Source organism: Primulina eburnea, chromosome 11 (genome assembly GCF_022965805.1).
Source record: "Primulina eburnea isolate SZY01 chromosome 11, ASM2296580v1, whole genome shotgun sequence".
Taxonomy (NCBI): Eukaryota; Viridiplantae; Streptophyta; class Magnoliopsida; order Lamiales; family Gesneriaceae; genus Primulina; species Primulina eburnea.
In genome coordinates this window covers 42,582,563-42,600,062 of record NC_133111.1, presented here as the reverse complement: position 1 = coordinate 42,600,062, position 17,500 = coordinate 42,582,563, and the positions used below count along the sequence as shown (strand labels likewise).

The 17,500-nt window shown below is 33.5% G+C and overlaps 2 protein-coding genes and 1 pseudogene across 2 annotated transcripts; all 3 read left to right on the top strand.

The window, feature by feature from the left end:
* LOC140805657 (uncharacterized) overlaps window positions 1–291 on the top strand; it is a 2,048-nt pseudogene extending 1,757 nt beyond the window's left edge.
* A 9,992-nt stretch (window positions 292–10,283) lies between these two features.
* Window positions 10,284–13,209, top strand: LOC140806303 (xyloglucan glycosyltransferase 4-like). Its single transcript, XM_073162883.1, has 4 exons — window positions 10,284–11,350; window positions 11,462–11,770; window positions 11,846–12,250; window positions 12,350–13,209. The coding sequence occupies exons 1-4, from the start codon at window positions 10,706–10,708 to the stop codon at window positions 12,995–12,997; spliced, it is 2,007 nt and encodes a 668-aa protein (XP_073018984.1). The 5' UTR covers window positions 10,284–10,705; the 3' UTR covers window positions 12,998–13,209.
* A 2,328-nt stretch (window positions 13,210–15,537) lies between these two features.
* LOC140804905 (uncharacterized) lies at window positions 15,538–17,485 on the top strand. Its single transcript, XM_073161062.1, has 4 exons — window positions 15,538–16,193; window positions 16,311–16,346; window positions 16,561–16,750; window positions 16,837–17,485. The coding sequence occupies exons 1-4, from the start codon at window positions 16,137–16,139 to the stop codon at window positions 17,019–17,021; spliced, it is 468 nt and encodes a 155-aa protein (XP_073017163.1). The 5' UTR covers window positions 15,538–16,136; the 3' UTR covers window positions 17,022–17,485.
* The last annotated feature ends 15 nt before the right edge of the window (window positions 17,486–17,500 follow it).

Below are 17,500 nucleotides of genomic sequence, written 5' to 3'. Positions count from 1 at the left end.
GAGGAGAAGATAGAAAAGGAAGGTGGGAAAGCGGAAATGGGAAGCTTTTTCTTTGTTTAATGGGAAAAGATTATTCAGCAGACTAGTCTAAAATTAGATTTGTCCTTTTTTAAATTATTGAAGTTGGATCTGAGGGTTTGGTGTGGAAATTTGTACCTTGAGAAAAGGGAAAGCGAGAGGTCCAAGGACATATGGCACACTGCGACTTTACTTCTTGACTATAAAAAAAAAAAACACAACCTTCTACATTTTCGCACTATGTTTGACAAGGGATACAAGACCGACATCTAAGCTATCAAAAATTTGGGGTCTTTTAGACAATTATATTTATTGATATAACTGATTTTTAAATAAATTTTTATAATAAAAAAATTTAATCAAAAAGGGTCTTGTATCTCTCATACGCACACCGAATTCAATACGATTCAAGCAGACACGTAAATCGAGTACCCATTATCTTCCCTACATTCATTTATTTGTTCTTTTCCTAATGGAACACTGTCGTGTTGCTATGGCGTGTAAAAGCCTGATTAACGCAAAGCCCAAACAATTTTCTGTGCGTAAGGCAATTCTGAAAATATCTGTATATAACGTAACACACCGACTGGGTGGAATTGATAAAAATTCGAGTCAAGCCACTTTAATTGGCGTGATTTAATGGATTAAAAAAAAAAGACAGGCGTGACTTGTTATATTATATATTAAAATATCTCCATAATACTTACTTAAATAATAATAATAATAATAATAATAATAATAATAATAATAATAATAATAATAATAATAATTGGATATATTACTTATATAAAAATAATAATTAACATATTTGATTGTTATTATAATAAGAAAATAATGAAAAATTGAATATATCAGAATTTAAATCATAAAGAATGATGATTGAAACGCTTCATATTTTTAAATTAAAGTTAACACTAATAACAATATTAATAACTAATACAGGTAAAATTAAAATTAATTTATTAATACTAAAATCATAAAAAAAATAACAATTACGAAATATTAATATTCGAACTCATGATTAAATTCAAATTACGAATTTTGGTGCTAACATTTTTATAGGTATTGTGTGGGCCCTCAAATCGCAATATTATTATTAAATTATATTTATGGTAATGAAAACGTGTACAATTCGTGATTTTACAAAAGATAATAAAAATAAAAATTCAACAGAAAAATCACGGTCGTGTTGAACCAACATTTTCATTATCAATTTTTATCGTATTGAAAGTCTTGCTATGTATCTGGAATTTATAACAAATATAAATAAAATGAAGGTTAAGCATTTAAGAACTTGGTGAGACAATAAAATTGGGTCTATTTATTTATAACAAGTCATACGAACATTTAGTGCAGTAATTTAATACGAGATGATATTTATCAGAAGTAACATATATTGTTATGAAAATATATTATCAAGTGTGAGATGTAATTATTTTTCCGGACTCTAAAGTGAATATAATGGGCTAAAGAGGTGACTCCCACAACATTTGGTGTATCACTTTTTCATTACATACTCAAGTAGATCCGTACAAGCGATCATTTACGTCAGGTTGTGTCGGGTTGAACCCGAAATCAAACCCAAAAAAATTAGTTGGATTGGCTGCGGTTTGGGTCAACCAGGGCTTTACTCGATGTTTTTTTTAAATATCTTTTTATTGAATTAAAAAATATTTGTTACATTTTTTTTTATTATTTATCGATATCATAAATTTTCATCATATAACATTTATTTTATAAAATATTGATTTTTTAAACGATTATTAATTTTTGTATTAAATATATTTTAAATTTTTTACAAGTTGACTTTATATTTTATGAATTTTTGTAAAGTAATTAATAGTTTAGTGCTCTTAAATTTGAATATTTGAACCTACAACCACTATTATCACATATTTAGGCAATATTTTGTTATCACGTATTTAAATTAAAATATTTATTATGTGTTTTGAATTTTTATTTAATTATTTTTTAAATAATAAAATAAATGTTTGCATAATTACATATTAAAAAAAGCATTTTTTTTAAAAAAAACCTTTTCGGATTGGTCGGGTTAGCCAAGATGATTCGGGTTTAGGTTTGAATTGAGAAATTTTTTATAATATCTATGTATCAATCTTACTTAACTCATCCGAATTGACACTCTTTATTCCAAATCTCATTCTCTATGATTTAATTTTTGATATATTAAATTTGTTATTGTTGTTGTTATTATTATAAAATATATTAATTATTATTTTTATATAAGTATATATCAAAAGGTTATAATTATTATTATTTAAGTAAGTAAAAGAGCTATTTTTCTATATATAATATAACAAGTCACACCTTTAAGTTGTTTTTTATATTTTAAATCCCCATAAAGTCCGTCAATCGAAGTCGCGTGACTATAATTTTTATCATGTCCACCCATTTGGTTTGTTAATGTTGAAATTTCCAAATTGCCCTAAATACGAAAATTGTTTTAAATTTTGCGATAAACAATGAAAATGTTTTGTAAAATACCGCTAAACTAGGAATATGTGACGCATGGTCCTTGGTTAGTTGGGGGAAGAATCCGAACGAATCGAATTTTTCGAGGAATGTATCGAGAGAAAATTTGATTTAACATCTTGCTCCCAACAAAAAAAAAAACCATATCAACATATCGATACTAAATAATTACCTCGAATTTTAGTATAAATTATTTCGTGACATTTACATTTAAGACAAGATAATTATATATACCTCTCTTTATTTATCATAATTATATATATAAAAATATCAACTATATTTAAATGTCACATTTACCATATACAATAAAAATAATAATAAATTCAATAACTTATAAAATTATAAATTCTCATCACGATTGTATTTATCTTATATTTTACGCTATATTTTTCACTCATCCCGTCAAGTGAACAAACCGGTTCCAAATAATAAGAAAAACGCAATTCTGAGACGGAAATAGCAACCGGTTTAAAAAATATTGGTCCCTAATGTCGACAATTCGAAGTCCCTTGGAGCACTTGAACTTGTATTTATCAGTTGCATTCATATGTTCCCAGTTCTTGATTCTGCGTCTTTCTTCCCACGGAAGTGACGATACCAAAAAACTACTTTTGCTCGTTTTTTGCGGAGAAGCTGTTTTGCTTTGAATGATGGAACAAAATGGGAAAATAAAAGTCCTTACAAACATTTAATGAACTTTTGTCTGAACGAATACAAAATTATCATGCAACTTCTCATTTGTATTCCCCGGTTGGCCTACGGCCCAACACTTTCATATATCTTTTCGATGTTGAATCCAATCGAACCTAGTTTATCGGTCGAAGAATCAGTACAAATCACTTGTTTTTCTTTTCAATTTGATCCATTTTTATAGTTCTTGTCCCATATTTTCTTTATCCGCCGGCCTTTCTCTTTGCTTCAACTTGACATATACTTTTTGAAATCTTAAACTTTTATGCTGTCGGTTTTGTTAGTTTTTATAATCCTAATATTCTTACAATTCCTACTACTCAGCAGCTAGCCATGATTTGTTCCTAATGGCACCAACGTAAAAATTCTTATTTATGTCAATTTACCCTACCTAGAATTTGTCCCTTCTTACCAAAAGATTTTGACATCTCATCTCCACTACACATTATAATCACTCAAACTTTTTTGTTCTTCTCTCTGGACTTCCAAGTTTTTCTTGTCTAATGTAAGTAATTAATTTTATTCATATTTTTAATTCTAATAATTGGTTACGGGTTTTGTTCTTGGTCACAAAATTCGTAACTTGTATATGTTAGCCTATAGTAGGGCTAGCATGTTGACAGAAACTAGACTTGGTTGTCGGTAACTTAATCTCACCTAACAGTAGATTTTCATGCAACATAAACCCCATCTTGCCGGGAAGGAGGATATACATTTAGACGCAGCCGGACCTAACGATGGAGACCCTTTATCAATTCCGATCTATATATTTCCTATGTAATTTTTGAAGATTTCAAATCACACTTTTATACAAAAGTAAAAGATCGAATATAGAAAAACTTATTAGAAATCAGGAGTGATTAATTAAACCACTATTCCACCCCGCTTCGCCGTGGATTCGAGCTTGGTTCATATCAGCATAATTCTGTTCGAAAATAAAATTTCGATCATACTCGTGATTTTATTCATGCCAACTTGATTTCGATCGATACAGTTTTTATTACATTTAATATCTTCTCAAGTTTTCAGTTATATTGTCTTGGCTATGTATGGCAATTCCAAATATTTTAGTATCACGACAGTCAATTTTCATAATATTTTATTATTATTATTATTATTTTAAAAAAATTGAAATTATAGAAGCATAGCATGTGGAGCAGATGGTGTTGTAACGAGGCACTGCTTCCACAAATTAACATAGCAACGTGGTAATGAATGCTGCTTACGTATCGGTATTCAAATAAATATTTAATCGATATAATATAATATATAATTAAAAAAGGTGATTTGATATATTTTTCAATTAATAAAAACATTTAATTTTGAATCGATTCTTGATTATATAATTAAGTTCCACCAAATATATGCGTGTGTGCTAAAAGGAAACAATAGAATGTGATTGTCGAAGTATCTATGAACATAAATAAATGCGAGTTTTTAATGTGTAATTTGATATATTTAATTAATTATAATTATAATTATATTTATAATTTGTACTTCCAAGAACTAGGAATCTCACCACGTGAGAGTTTAATTAGAGGTGTAATTAGTCTCTTACAACTGGCCAACGAAAAGGGTTATGATCTCGCTAGAATGGATGGTCCGATTCGTACCAAAAGGTTAGATTTTTCGAGAGATCCGATTCTTTGGCCAGAATTTCGAGATCCCGACCATTGATGCTAGTACATGGGTAAAATCTAACTAGATGTTGTAGCATACTTGAATCTATTGAGAGACTCTTGTGTTTTTCGGAATCGAGCTTCTTTATCTAGACTAGACTTTATGGTATGACTGGATTTTTCAAGTATAAAATTCCTATCTGCCTGGATACGTACTTATGTCTGCCAAGTTATAGTCAATTAGAGTTAATACCATAAGGCTTTGTCTGTACCAGTGACGGAGCCAGAAATATAATTCGTGAAATCGTTTAAAAAAAAACTTACTCTTATAATTTTACGACGGAGATGTCCATCGGAGCTAATTGTGTACTTCCAAGAACTAGGAATCTCACCACGTGAGAGTTTAATTAGAGATGTAATTAGTCTCTTACAACTTGCCAACGGAAAGGGTTATGATCCCGCTAGAATGGATGGTTCGATCCGTACCAAAAGGTTAGATTCTTCGAGAGATCCGATTCTTTGGCCAGAATTTCGAGATCCCGACCATTGATGCTAGTACATGGGTAGAATCTAATTAACTAGATGTTGCAGCATACTTGAATCTATTGAGAGATTGTTGTGTTTTTCGGAATCGAGCTTCTTTGTCTAGACCAGACTTCATGGTATAACTGGATTCTCCAAATTTTTGATATACAATTCCTATCTGCCTCGGTACGTACTTATGTCTGCCAAATTATAGTTAGTTAGAGTTAACACCATACGGCTTTGTCTATACTACACCAAAAAAATTATTTTCCGAGCACCAAGAGCGATTTTCCATACAACTTTCTGTTTATAATTAATTGGGCAAAACTTGTGTGAGACGATCTCACAGGTCGTATTTTGTGAGACGGATCTCTTATTTAGGTTATCAATGAAAAAATATTACTTTTTATTGTGAATATCGGTAGGATTGACCCGTCTCACAGGTAAAGATTCGTGATATCGTTTCACAAAAGACATACTTTTATACTTTAGACAGAGACGTCCATATGAGCTAATTGTGTACCTACACTGCTTTAACCATCTCTAGTTAGGTGATGTATCAATTATCAACACACACAAACAGATATATATTTTTTGAAAATTGTAAATATTAATTATATACACGTGGTCTAACGTAAAAAAATACAAGGAAATTATGATAATTAATTTCAAATTACATTAAACTAAAATTAAATGCCTTAACATTCGTAAAATAAGCTTAACTGACTTTTATCACCGGCCATGAATATATATATATATATATACATATATATATATATATATATATATATATATATAATATATTGCTGTATATATAGACGTGTGTGTTTGTGACTGGTGCGTTAACATTGATTTTCAAAGGTCAACATCGGCATCTTAATAGAATCAGATTCCGTTGTTCTATAAATACTTATTAGTTAGCTTTCATTAGACACGTTGCTCTTCATAATTGCATTTTTTTGTTGTTCTTCCCCTTTTTTAAAAAAATATATATATTTGTAAATATAATATTTATTTTGAAAAAACGACAAACTTCAAATTCTAATAAATGATTATAAATAATTAATAATATGTTTGACTTAAATAATTAAAAGTCAAAAGATTATTATTAATTAGCAATTTACAAATTTACCCTTCAAGCATTAAAAGTATTTTCATGTTTGATTTGAAACTGTTATTTTGATTGAAAGCGAACTACTTTTCACTGTTATAATTTAACTATTTTTAAATAGATAATTGTTGTTATGATAAAAATTACGAATATCCACCTTAAAACGACATTGTCACACCCAAGGAAAACTTGTTAATTTATGTAATTATGTGTTGGAAAAAAAATTAAGAAATTAGTTATCTTTAGAAGTAAAGTGTATTAACGTAATTATCTCCATTTACAAGGATCGTCAATCAAAAATGCTACTCGTTTAGATGAATTTTGTGAGCTATAAAAATAACGAGTATGTCTCTTCTGAGACGGTCTCAGAATCTTTATCTGTGAAACGAGTCAATCCTACCGATATTCACAATAAAAAGTAATATTCTTAGCATAAAAAGAAATATTTTTTCATAGATGACCCAAGTAAGATATCCGTCTCACAAAATACGATTTGTGAAACCATCTCACATAGATTTTTGTCAAAAATAAAAGAAGTAAACACATGCCAAAATATATACATTTTTGGTAATAAAATAAGAAAACGATGAAATAGAGAACAACTGGTAATGTTGCGTTCTCCCACACGCCTTTAAGAGTTGGAAAACATGGTTATGATTATTGTCCCTTTAGACCTTATTTGAAATAAATAACATATATACATACCATTATTTCAAAATATATTTTCCCTGCAGAGTAAATATTTATGTAAAATAAATATACCTTTAATCAGTTGATTTATTTTCTTGAAAAAGGATTTACAACGAACCTAATAAATTTTTTTTACAAAAAAAAATCCATAGATTTGAAATGAAATATAGTTTATTGTCATTTCAAATACATTTTAAAATCGAATCTGTTTATTCAAATTAAATTTATCCATCCGAACACCACCTTTGCATTTTGAGTGGTCTCATGTGAGACCGTCTCACAGATAATAATCTGTGAGACGAGTCAATCCTACTCATATTCACAATTAAAAGTAATACTCTTAGCATAAAAAATATACTTTTTCATTGATGACCTAAATAAGAGATCCGTCTCACAAATTCGACCCGTGAGACCGTCTCACACAAAATTTTGCCTTGTATTTTTAGTTTAATCAGGGTAAGAGAAGGCGTTAATGAAGTTTTCAAGGGGATGTCATGCTTAATAAATTCTATATGATTTGTGATTTTTTTTTTCTGAACTATATTTTATTTTTAAATTTTTTGTTAATGTCCCAGGGATCGACTGTTTCTGTAATTTGATTACGTAATTTTGTAGTGAAACTCGGCAGGAAATCCAACATCAATATACTACAAGCTTAATAAATTATAATTATGTGAACAAAAATTAACAAATGGCCACCCTAGAAAGATTCAAATTCGACATCGTTAAAAAAAACCGAAATTTAATTTGGAACTCGAAACCTTTTTTTGCAATATTTTCTTTAATATAAATTTTGTTCTGTGCATGTTAGACATGAATTTTATTGTGGCGATGTTAACTAAAACCAGCAGACAAGAACAGTAGACTAACTTATCAGAAGCTACTGGTCTAGTAAAACTAAAGCAGTAGAAATGATAGAAATACAGAACCAGTAGAAGACGTTGCCTAACGTTACTACTTTAATTATTACCGTTAAAGTTCCTAGTACTAGTATTGATTGCAGCATTAAATACTATACGGAGTCATTTAATGCACTTTACCCAATTAAGTATAAAACAAGACTGATTGTTTTATAGCTTTTCTGCAGGAACTTCTTTTGGTAATAAATCTGATTGTATCAGTTATCTGAAGACATCATCTGATTATGAACGTTGAACTCAGTCGCTTATATATACATGGAACAAATCCTTATACGACACGACACTTCGCATAACATCATTTTTCAAGGATCAAAGCTATTTTCACTGATCAGACAACCTCGAAATTCCTTGAGTACTTAGAATTCAACACAAAGAAAAGTAGCACACGCTTCATAGCAAAATATCTGATTTTTGAAGATCATCTTGTGCTACTGATTCTTACATTCTCTACAATCTTTCAATACATAATTTATCAGAAAGAGATTGTAATCTGAAAAGAGTCTTTTCAGAACTTTGCGTGTCACATTATTTGTGATATGAGTAACTAAGAGTTTCAGTAGGCTGAGGTGTAAGTCCTTCTGAAGTGGGTGTGTATAAGAGTTGTAATGTAATATCCAAAGTATTTTAGTTATACCTTCTGGAAACAGAAGAAGGGGAGACGTAGAAGATTTTATCTTCGAACTTCCATAAACAACTGCTGCCTGCAGTTATTATTGTTTTTCCACTACTTCATCAGATTGTTTCCGCACATATTATTGTAATCTAGGTGAAGGCGTACGCACAAGATAAACTACTATCTCTAACAGGATTTTAGTGCCTCATCGAAAGAGAAAGAAAAACGAGTAGAGTTTATTCACCCCCCTTTAAACTCAACTTTGATTCTCAACAATTGGTTAATATAAACATGTCTGTGGCAGCCAATTTTAATTAACAAACTGACCGTCCCTAGGAGTGAGCAAGATTTCGGTTAAACCGAATTAACCGATTGAACCGAGCCAATTCAGAAATTCGATTTTCAAATTAAAAAAAATCGGTTACATCGGTTAATTCGGTTCGGTTACAGTTTTCAAAATTTTGAAATTGGTTAACCGAATTAATCGATATAATAAATATTATTATTTAATAAATTTTTTTATTTATCAATTTGTATAAATACTTTAATTTTTAATTTTAAAATCGATATAATATGTATTAATTGTGTTCAAATAAAACTTATACATTTGTGATGTGTGTGATTTTATGTTTTTATTCATTTGTGTAAACTGTAGTGTTAAAAAAAATTACATATATAATTAAATTTAAATCATAAATTTTTTTTAACTAATCGGTTAATTCGGTAACCGATTTTAATTTGTTTCGTTTTTCATCGGTTATGAAAATTAATTTGGTCGGTTCGGTTATGGATAAATATTTCGATTCGGTTCGGTTATGGTTAATTTGGTTCGGTCGGTAACCGAATTGATCGAATGCTCACCCTAACCGTCTCAATGATTTCATTCTTCATACATTTTTTTTTATAAAATAAATATAAAGTAATTTTCATTCATATGGGAACGAAACTTATTTTAAAGATCTTTCCAAAATAATTCATGATAAACATAATTTATTCACATTTGGTAACACATATACATTGTATGGATCAAATTACATTTTGTGTAATGTAATTTGTTAGTTTTTAATTTTTGGTTTTGTTATCTGTCATCATTAATCAATTTTCGACTTTTCTACTTGAGTGCTTACATGATATAGAACACATCAGCGATATTCGATGTCAAGTCATCAGTTTCGGCCTCACATCATCACTACGATTTAAAATATTAAAATAAAAAATATAAATTAGTAGACTAAAACCGTAAATTAAAATATAACCTGACAGAAAATTTAAAAAATGTTCAAACCAGACAAGAAGCTTTTTATCAGGGGTGGGATGATTGATCACATACAGACGATATTGGGTGTAATTTAGTTGCCCATTTACTGCATCTTCTCTCACACCGACACTTTGAATGGTCACTCTTGCCAGTTTTATATAATCCTTCTTTCAATTCACATTTTTTAATCCAACAACTGTCTTTTTATTATACATTAAAATAATTTAAAGTTTGAATATCAGAAGTTCAAAGCAATTAAAAAGTTAGAAAGAGAAGTTGGTGTGTTTTTTTTATGTCTTAAAATTGTGTTTCACATTAAAGATTGGTGGATTAAAATCTAATGAATAATTTAATTTGGCGTGAGCCTTCTTCCTTGGGACACATGAACCTGTAATTTGCATTATTTGAGATTGCATATTTATTACATATGCAACAACTTATTCTCTCTCTCTCTCTGTGTCTCTGGTTTGACTTGGGATTTGATTGCTGAGTTCGAACTGAATTTCTGGAATCTGTGCCCATTCTTCTTTTCTGTTTTGAGATCCAGATTTCAGTGAGAAAAACAGTTTTATTTTACATAATAACTACAAATAGTACAGCTCTGTATGTGTTTCAGTGTTTCCATATCAAGAAAATCATGACGCGACATTTTGTGAATCTCGCAGCTGAAAACTTTTAGGTGGATTCTTTGTTTCATTTCCCAAGATTTTCGTTTCTTGTTCCATTCTCTCGCATTCTTGCGATTGGGTTTCCAGTTCCACGTTTCCAATGTCGCCGGGTTCTGTGGTGGTTACACTGGAGAAGCCTGAGAACATCTCCTTGATAGAGCTGAATGACGCTGCTGCTGAATCTATATTCAAGGAGAAGCAGAAGAGTGCGAGCCCGAAGCAGTTCACTTGGGTTCTTTTCTTGAAAGCGAACAGAGTTTTGGCTTGCATTCCGTGGTTAGCTGTGGGTTTGTGTTCGGTTTTCGGGTCGATCAAGAAGCGCATTGCTTCATCGGATCCGAACGAAGAGGACCCGAGGTACAGGGGAAGGAGATTGTACAGGTTTATAAAAGTGTTTCTTGCGATTTCGGTGGCGGCCCTTTTGGTTGAAACCTTTGCTTATTTCAACAAATGGGATTTGAGTAAGCTGAATCCATGGGAGGTACAGAATCTGGTGCAGTGGTGTTACGTGGCTTGGCTGAGATTCAGAGCAGATTATGTTGCGCCATTGGTTGTTACGATTTCCAAGTTTTGCATTGTTTTGTTCATCATTCAATCCTTGGATCGACTCGTTCAATGTTTAGGATGGTTCTGGATTAAGTTCAGGAATTTGAAACCTGTAATAGAAGGCGAGACTTTCGACATTGAAGACGGGGCAAGTTTCCCTATGGTTCTTGTTCAGATTCCTATGTGCAACGAAAAAGAGGTAATGGGCACTCTCAATTTTCTTCTCTCTGTTTTTTCTTCATTTTCTTCTGGCACGGTCCTTCAACTTTGCCATTGATGCTAATGCGGTTTCGGGTTTGTGAAATTTAAGGTATTTGATCAGTCTATTGCCGCTGCTTGCCAATTAGATTGGCCGAAGGATCGGTTTCTTGTTCAAGTGTTGGATGATTCAGATGATAAACTTTTACAGCATTTGATCAGGGAAGAAGTGTCGTCTTGGAAGGGGAAAGGAGTGAACATAGTTTACAGGCACCGATTTATTCGGACCGGCTATAAAGCCGGCAACCTTAAATCCGCAATGGCTTGTGAATATGTTAAGAACTACGAATTTGTTACCATTTTTGATGCGGACTTTCAACCCAACCCTGATTTCCTCAAACTGACCATTCCTCATTTCAAGGTAATAATCTGAAACTTCTGATTTGCCTGTTGAGTTACCATTATATTTTTTATGAATATTTTCTTCTTATTACAGGGAAAATCTGAGGTAGGCCTTGTCCAGGCTCGCTGGTCATTTGTGAACAAAGATGAAAACTTGCTGACGAGGCTGCAGAACATCAATTTATGCTTCCATTTCGAGGTCGAACAGCAGGCTAACGGAGTTTTTCTCAACTTCTTTGGTTTTAATGGGACTGCCGGTGTTTGGAGGATTAAGGCCCTGGAGGATTCAGGTGGATGGCTCGAAAGAACAACGGTGGAGGACATGGATATAGCCGTTCGAGCCCACTTACACGGATGGAAATTCATCTTCCTCAATGATGTAAGAGTGCTTTGCGAGTTACCCGAATCATACGAAGCCTACAAGAAGCAGCAGCACCGGTGGCATTCCGGCCCGATGCATCTCTTCAGATTATGCATTCCCGCAATCTTAACATCAAAGGTATCCATCCATCCATCCATCCCTTCTCAAGAAACTGCACAAGTTCAAAACTTTCACTGAACACTTCATTTTTCTTAATGTTTTTTGTTGTTTCTGCAGATATCGGCATGGAAGAAAGCAAACTTGATATTCCTATTCTTTCTCCTACGAAAACTGATACTTCCCTTCTATTCATTCACACTATTCTGCATCATACTCCCACTAACAATGTTCATACCAGAAGCCCAGTTACCGGCCTGGGTTATCTGTTACGTTCCCATCGTCATGTCGATTCTCAACATCCTACCTTCCCCAAAATCTTTCCCCTTTATAATCCCATATCTGCTCTTCGAAAATACGATGTCAGTCACGAAATTCAACGCTATGATATCCGGACTATTTCAACTCGGAAGCGCATACGAATGGGTTGTGACAAAGAAAACCGGGCGCGCATCAGAATCAGATTTGCTCTCCTTGGCCGAAATGGAGACGAAAACCTTACACGAAGAAAAGCTTCAGAGGAAACTTTCTGAATCCGGGATCGAAATGCTCGAGAAATACAATGAGCAAAAGGATCAAAAGAGTGCCCCTGCTCCTAAAAAGAAGAACAGAATTTACAGAAAAGAACTCGCACTGGCCTTTCTTCTTCTCACTGCTGCCACAAGAAGCCTGTTATCTGCTCACGGGGTTCATTTCTACTACTTGCTGTTCCAGGGGCTGTCATTTCTTGTCATGGGCTTGGATTTAATTGGGGAGCAAGTGATCTGAGATTCAAAATTCAGTGGCTTTAGAACACTGTATTGCATAGACTTAATGGGACATTATTAGACAGGAGTGAAGGAGATACAAGACTTGAGAGTTGGGGGATACCTAAAATAGCATCTATTCTTTGATTGTATAATTTAAATAAACCACCTCTTGTTTCAAATAAAAATATATACAATACCAAATATATTTGAACTTTTCAACGTTGTTCATCATTATATTCCTCTCTTTATTTTCGTCGAGTGATATGTTAACTAAATTATCCTTCTATGTAATTCGCAGCGTTTAATAAAATTCGACTTGTGATGAACTCAACTACCTTAGTTTTATCCTATTTTAAGTACAAAATAACATGTTCTTTAAACAATGATTTTCTTTCCTCCAAAAAAAACCTCTCTTCAGCATTCAATCTATGTTTCTTTCATTTTAATATAAACCTTAAGTTCGTGCAAAATCTTCTATTAGGCTTTTTTTTTTTAAAAAAAAGTAGCATTGGTATTTCATTAAACCAAATCAGGAAGTACAACTTAAGAAACCAAAGTAGGAGGAGGAGAGGGTTCTACCTACTAGACCGGCCATAGAAGTCTCCCTATGCTCTTGAGCATGGACAACCTGATTCACGAATTGATTTGCAAAAATATTTGAAGCATCCAATTCTGGCTTTTGCAATGCTTCAATAACAAGAAGAGCATCAGCTTCGACCATAACTTGCGAGATGTTCAGATTTTTCAGCCAACTAAGAGCTTCTCGTATTGCCATCGCTTCTGCATCTGTCGGTGAAAAACTTCCAATTAGAGTACCATGACTTGAATTAATCACGATTCCTTGGGAGTTTCTGAGAATAAAACCGTAGTCTATAAAAGAAGAATTTGGGAACACAGCTGCATCTACATTAAACTGACGGTTTTCCGCAGGTTTCTGCCAATTCCCCGTTGCAATCTGCCTTGTGGTATTACGATGTCACACATGTGTTTTGGCCGCCTGCCACTGTGAAAGGAGATCCAAAGCACATAGGAAAACCAACAACACTGGTTTGCACTGTCCATTGCAAACCACATAATATTTATAAATATGATAAACAATATGCGGAAGTGGATCGAGCGTTAACTCTGGCTATCAAATAATTTTGTAAGTTTTCTGTTTTCGTCCTACTGAAGCCTTCTATGCAATCCAACAATCTATGTAACGGTGTATTTTGTTCTTATGAGGTGTGTGCATAGGATCCTCAATCACCGGTATATATAAGCCTCTCATACCATCAATGAGTGATTGCGGGAGCCTTATTGTCAAAAGAACAGGCGCATCCACGTCGCAAATTTTCTAAAGTTGAGATGACATACACATATTTTGTCAAAAGTTATAGGCAATGACCGTCGTCATTTTCTACACATTTATTCTTCTTCACGTATGAGTAACTTTTCTTACATCTTATACCCGCTTTTGACCGTGTAAATTCCTCTCTTCTCGTCAGCCCACATCGATCTGTCTTCACTTCAGTTTGTCTCAGCATAATAGATAGAATTAATCTTTGATCCCTCTCCGAGAATAGGTCCTTCACCATATCACATCCCAATTTCCGTTTGCCATATCCCTCGAAGAGCTAACAGTTGTTTGGCTAGGAGAGCCTTGTTGTATTCTTGAATCTTCTTAAAACTCATCCCTCCTTCATTTTTCCGCTTGCTGAGTTTATGCTAATTTGTCCATATAATGTCACGTTCATTGTTATCCGATCTGCTCCACCAAAAAGAATCCATCGTAAGTTCCAACTCTTCACACGATAGGTTAAGAAGAACAAAAATATTCATGACATAAGTTGGAAGAGCTTACACCACAGATTTTAGGAGGACTTTTTTACCCGCTCTACATAAAAGTTTATGTCTCCACCCACTCAACTTACTCCAAGCTTTGTCCTTAATAAACGACAAAACAACTGATTTTCTACGCCCAATGAGATAAGGGAGCCCAAGGTACTTACCATGATTGGCCGGTTAACCCACACCGCGCGAGCAATTCAAAGATGTCATTCTATCAGACTTGTTTTCAATAGTCAAATATTTATTTGTCAAATGACACATGTAGCACACTTATCTGATGCAAGGGCTATCCTCCCGGTCAATTACCAAGATTCTAAAAATCATGAAGACAAACTATGAAATTAAACATAAATGGAAAAACTTTTATATACGAGGAAGGTAAATGAGGCCCGAGTTTTGTTGTCGGAAAAGTTTCGGATTGTTGAGAAGCAGATGTCAAAATGTCCACTTTTTTTATCATTTAATAACATATTATATTATTGTAATTTCAATAACTAAAAAGCAAGTTGTTCAATATCATTCATAAATCTGCTGAGGAATGAAACAACGGTGAGTTTGGATTGTATAAAGCATGGCGGAGAGCAGTCGTCAAGCCATCAAACTTATGGGTTCTTGACTTTAATCTGGTTGAAAGAACCCTATGCTCTAAGGGATGAACTACTTCATTGCCAAGTGAAATTTTAAAATCGTTGCTCAGCCTCATGTGCTGTACTGATGATCCTCTTTAAAATATAACTGATCAAATGAATCTTACAGCAAGCTACTTCTTTGACCTATGTCATTAACATGTGATGTCACATGGAGGGAGTCTCTAAGGATAGAATATCTCAGCTATCTTAGTATTTTATGTCAGAAAACTGTACTGCTACATATTGGTGTCCATTAATCTGAAACCTAGTTAACCATGCATGTACCTTGACACAGTATTTCTGGACCACCAGAGATGCCATTGTACCTATCTCTAAACCTGTCGTACTTTAAACTTAACTCGCGAGACCAATAAGCTTTGGATCATGGGGATAAGTAGATAAAGTCTACATGCTGGTTTTACCACCAAATTGGCGAAAATTTACTCTACTTTAGGCTTGAAAACTGATCAGAAACTAGAGAGTTAGATATTATAGACTGGCTGGCATACACTAGGCTAGCTAGTTGCATGTGGTAAGGACAGTGACCAAGATTCAGCACAGAATCCAATAAATAATGTCTCCTTGATCCTGGAGCTGGCTTACCTACTCCATAAATACATTTGGATCTACTCTTGACAATTTAACTAGTACTAGCTAACCATGGATATTTCTTAAACTTTCAAAACTATTGCTGAGGAAATGGCTTCAAAAGTTGTGCTGCTTCTGCTGGCATATTTTCTTCTAATCCACACCAGTGTATGCTCTCACTCTATATTGGGTGTATGTGTATGTGGATACATATAGGACGTAGATGTTGCATTTTTTTTCGTCAACATGAGCATGATATTCTCTAAGAATCCTCGTGTTTTGCAGGATTCATCAGAATGGGAAGAAGATGTTCTTATTGAGGTAAATACTGCTGAGACTACGTCATTGTTCGTCTTCTACTCTTTGTAAGGCGTTGCTGCCAAAACTCATCCGCATCTTAATCTTTAGTAATCCTTGCCCCAAGTGCATCCCTTGCACTGAATTCTGCCAGGCTATAACACAAATCATTTTCCATTTAGTGAGACTAAAATGTCTACTCTTAACAATTGCCTGAAATTTGTTACTTGGTATTCAGAGCGGCGCCCATGCCCCCGTACTGAGTCCAATCGATACGGTCTCACCACCACCACCTAAATGTCCACCTCTTCCTCCATTAGTGATGGCCCCTCCACCTCCTCCTCCAGTGGTCAGTGCACCGCCAACTCGGCCTCCACCAGTCATGGCACCAGCTCCTCCTCCTGTTAAACCACCAAGAACCATATTAGGTAATTTCTTACCATCTTCGATTAAGATTCATTTAATTCGACTAAACCCGCAAAAAACTTCTGTCTTTGCCCCTACATATCTGCAGAATGCATTCCACAATGCATGGTGAGGTGCAAGAACCATTCTCGGAAGAATATATGCATGAGAACTTGCTTGACATGCTGCAACAGATGCAAATGTGTTCCTCCGGGACAATATGGCAACAAAGAAAAATGTGGCAAATGTTATACAGACATGACTACCAGTGGCGGAAAACTCAAGTGTCCCTAAAGTAAAACATAGGATCCAAACTCGTTTTGTATGAATTAGTTGTTTCTTGGGAATCAATTCTAATAAATTATTAACTTTTGTCGGAGTCCAGATCTTGATTCTTGGACTTTGTCCCACCAAATCATCATCAAAGTAGAACAAATAAAAAAAAAAATTCACTGGCAAAAGTTACAGACGAGATTCTAGCTGTCTGATATAATTGATTAATCGATATATTAAATTGTAAGTATCCAGCCAATGCGATTTGATGTGCCTCAGTAAACAAAAAACATGCACTAGTATAATCGATATCACCATCAATCCAGCTGATGACATTGGGGGAGACTGCCCACCTCCTAGATTACACCCATCTACCATCCTTTTATCAGCTGTATTCATCATCAAATTCATGGAATATATGGAAATAACGAAGAAAATTAACATAGAATTTGTCAAATAGTACCAAGAACCGCATTTATATATAACTCATGAACACCCAT

What these genes read in the sequence shown, in the direction of transcription:
- LOC140806303 (XM_073162883.1), top strand. Translation starts at nt 10,706, where the DNA reads ATGTCGCCGGGTTCTGTGGTGGTTACACTGGAGAAGCCTGAGAACATC. An exon ending in TGACCATTCCTCATTTCAAG is followed by an intron (nt 11,771 to 11,845) that starts GTAATAATCTGA and finishes TTCTTATTACAG; the next exon opens with GGAAAATCTGAGGTAGGCCT. An exon ending in CCGCAATCTTAACATCAAAG is followed by an intron (nt 12,251 to 12,349) that starts GTATCCATCCAT and finishes TTGTTTCTGCAG; the next exon opens with ATATCGGCATGGAAGAAAGC.
- LOC140804905 (XM_073161062.1), top strand. Translation starts at nt 16,137, where the DNA reads ATGGCTTCAAAAGTTGTGCTGCTTCTGCTGGCATATTTTCTTCTAATC. An exon ending in TTCTTCTAATCCACACCAGT is followed by an intron (nt 16,194 to 16,310) that starts GTATGCTCTCAC and finishes CGTGTTTTGCAG; the next exon opens with GATTCATCAGAATGGGAAGA. An exon ending in ACCACCAAGAACCATATTAG is followed by an intron (nt 16,751 to 16,836) that starts GTAATTTCTTAC and finishes ACATATCTGCAG; the next exon opens with AATGCATTCCACAATGCATG.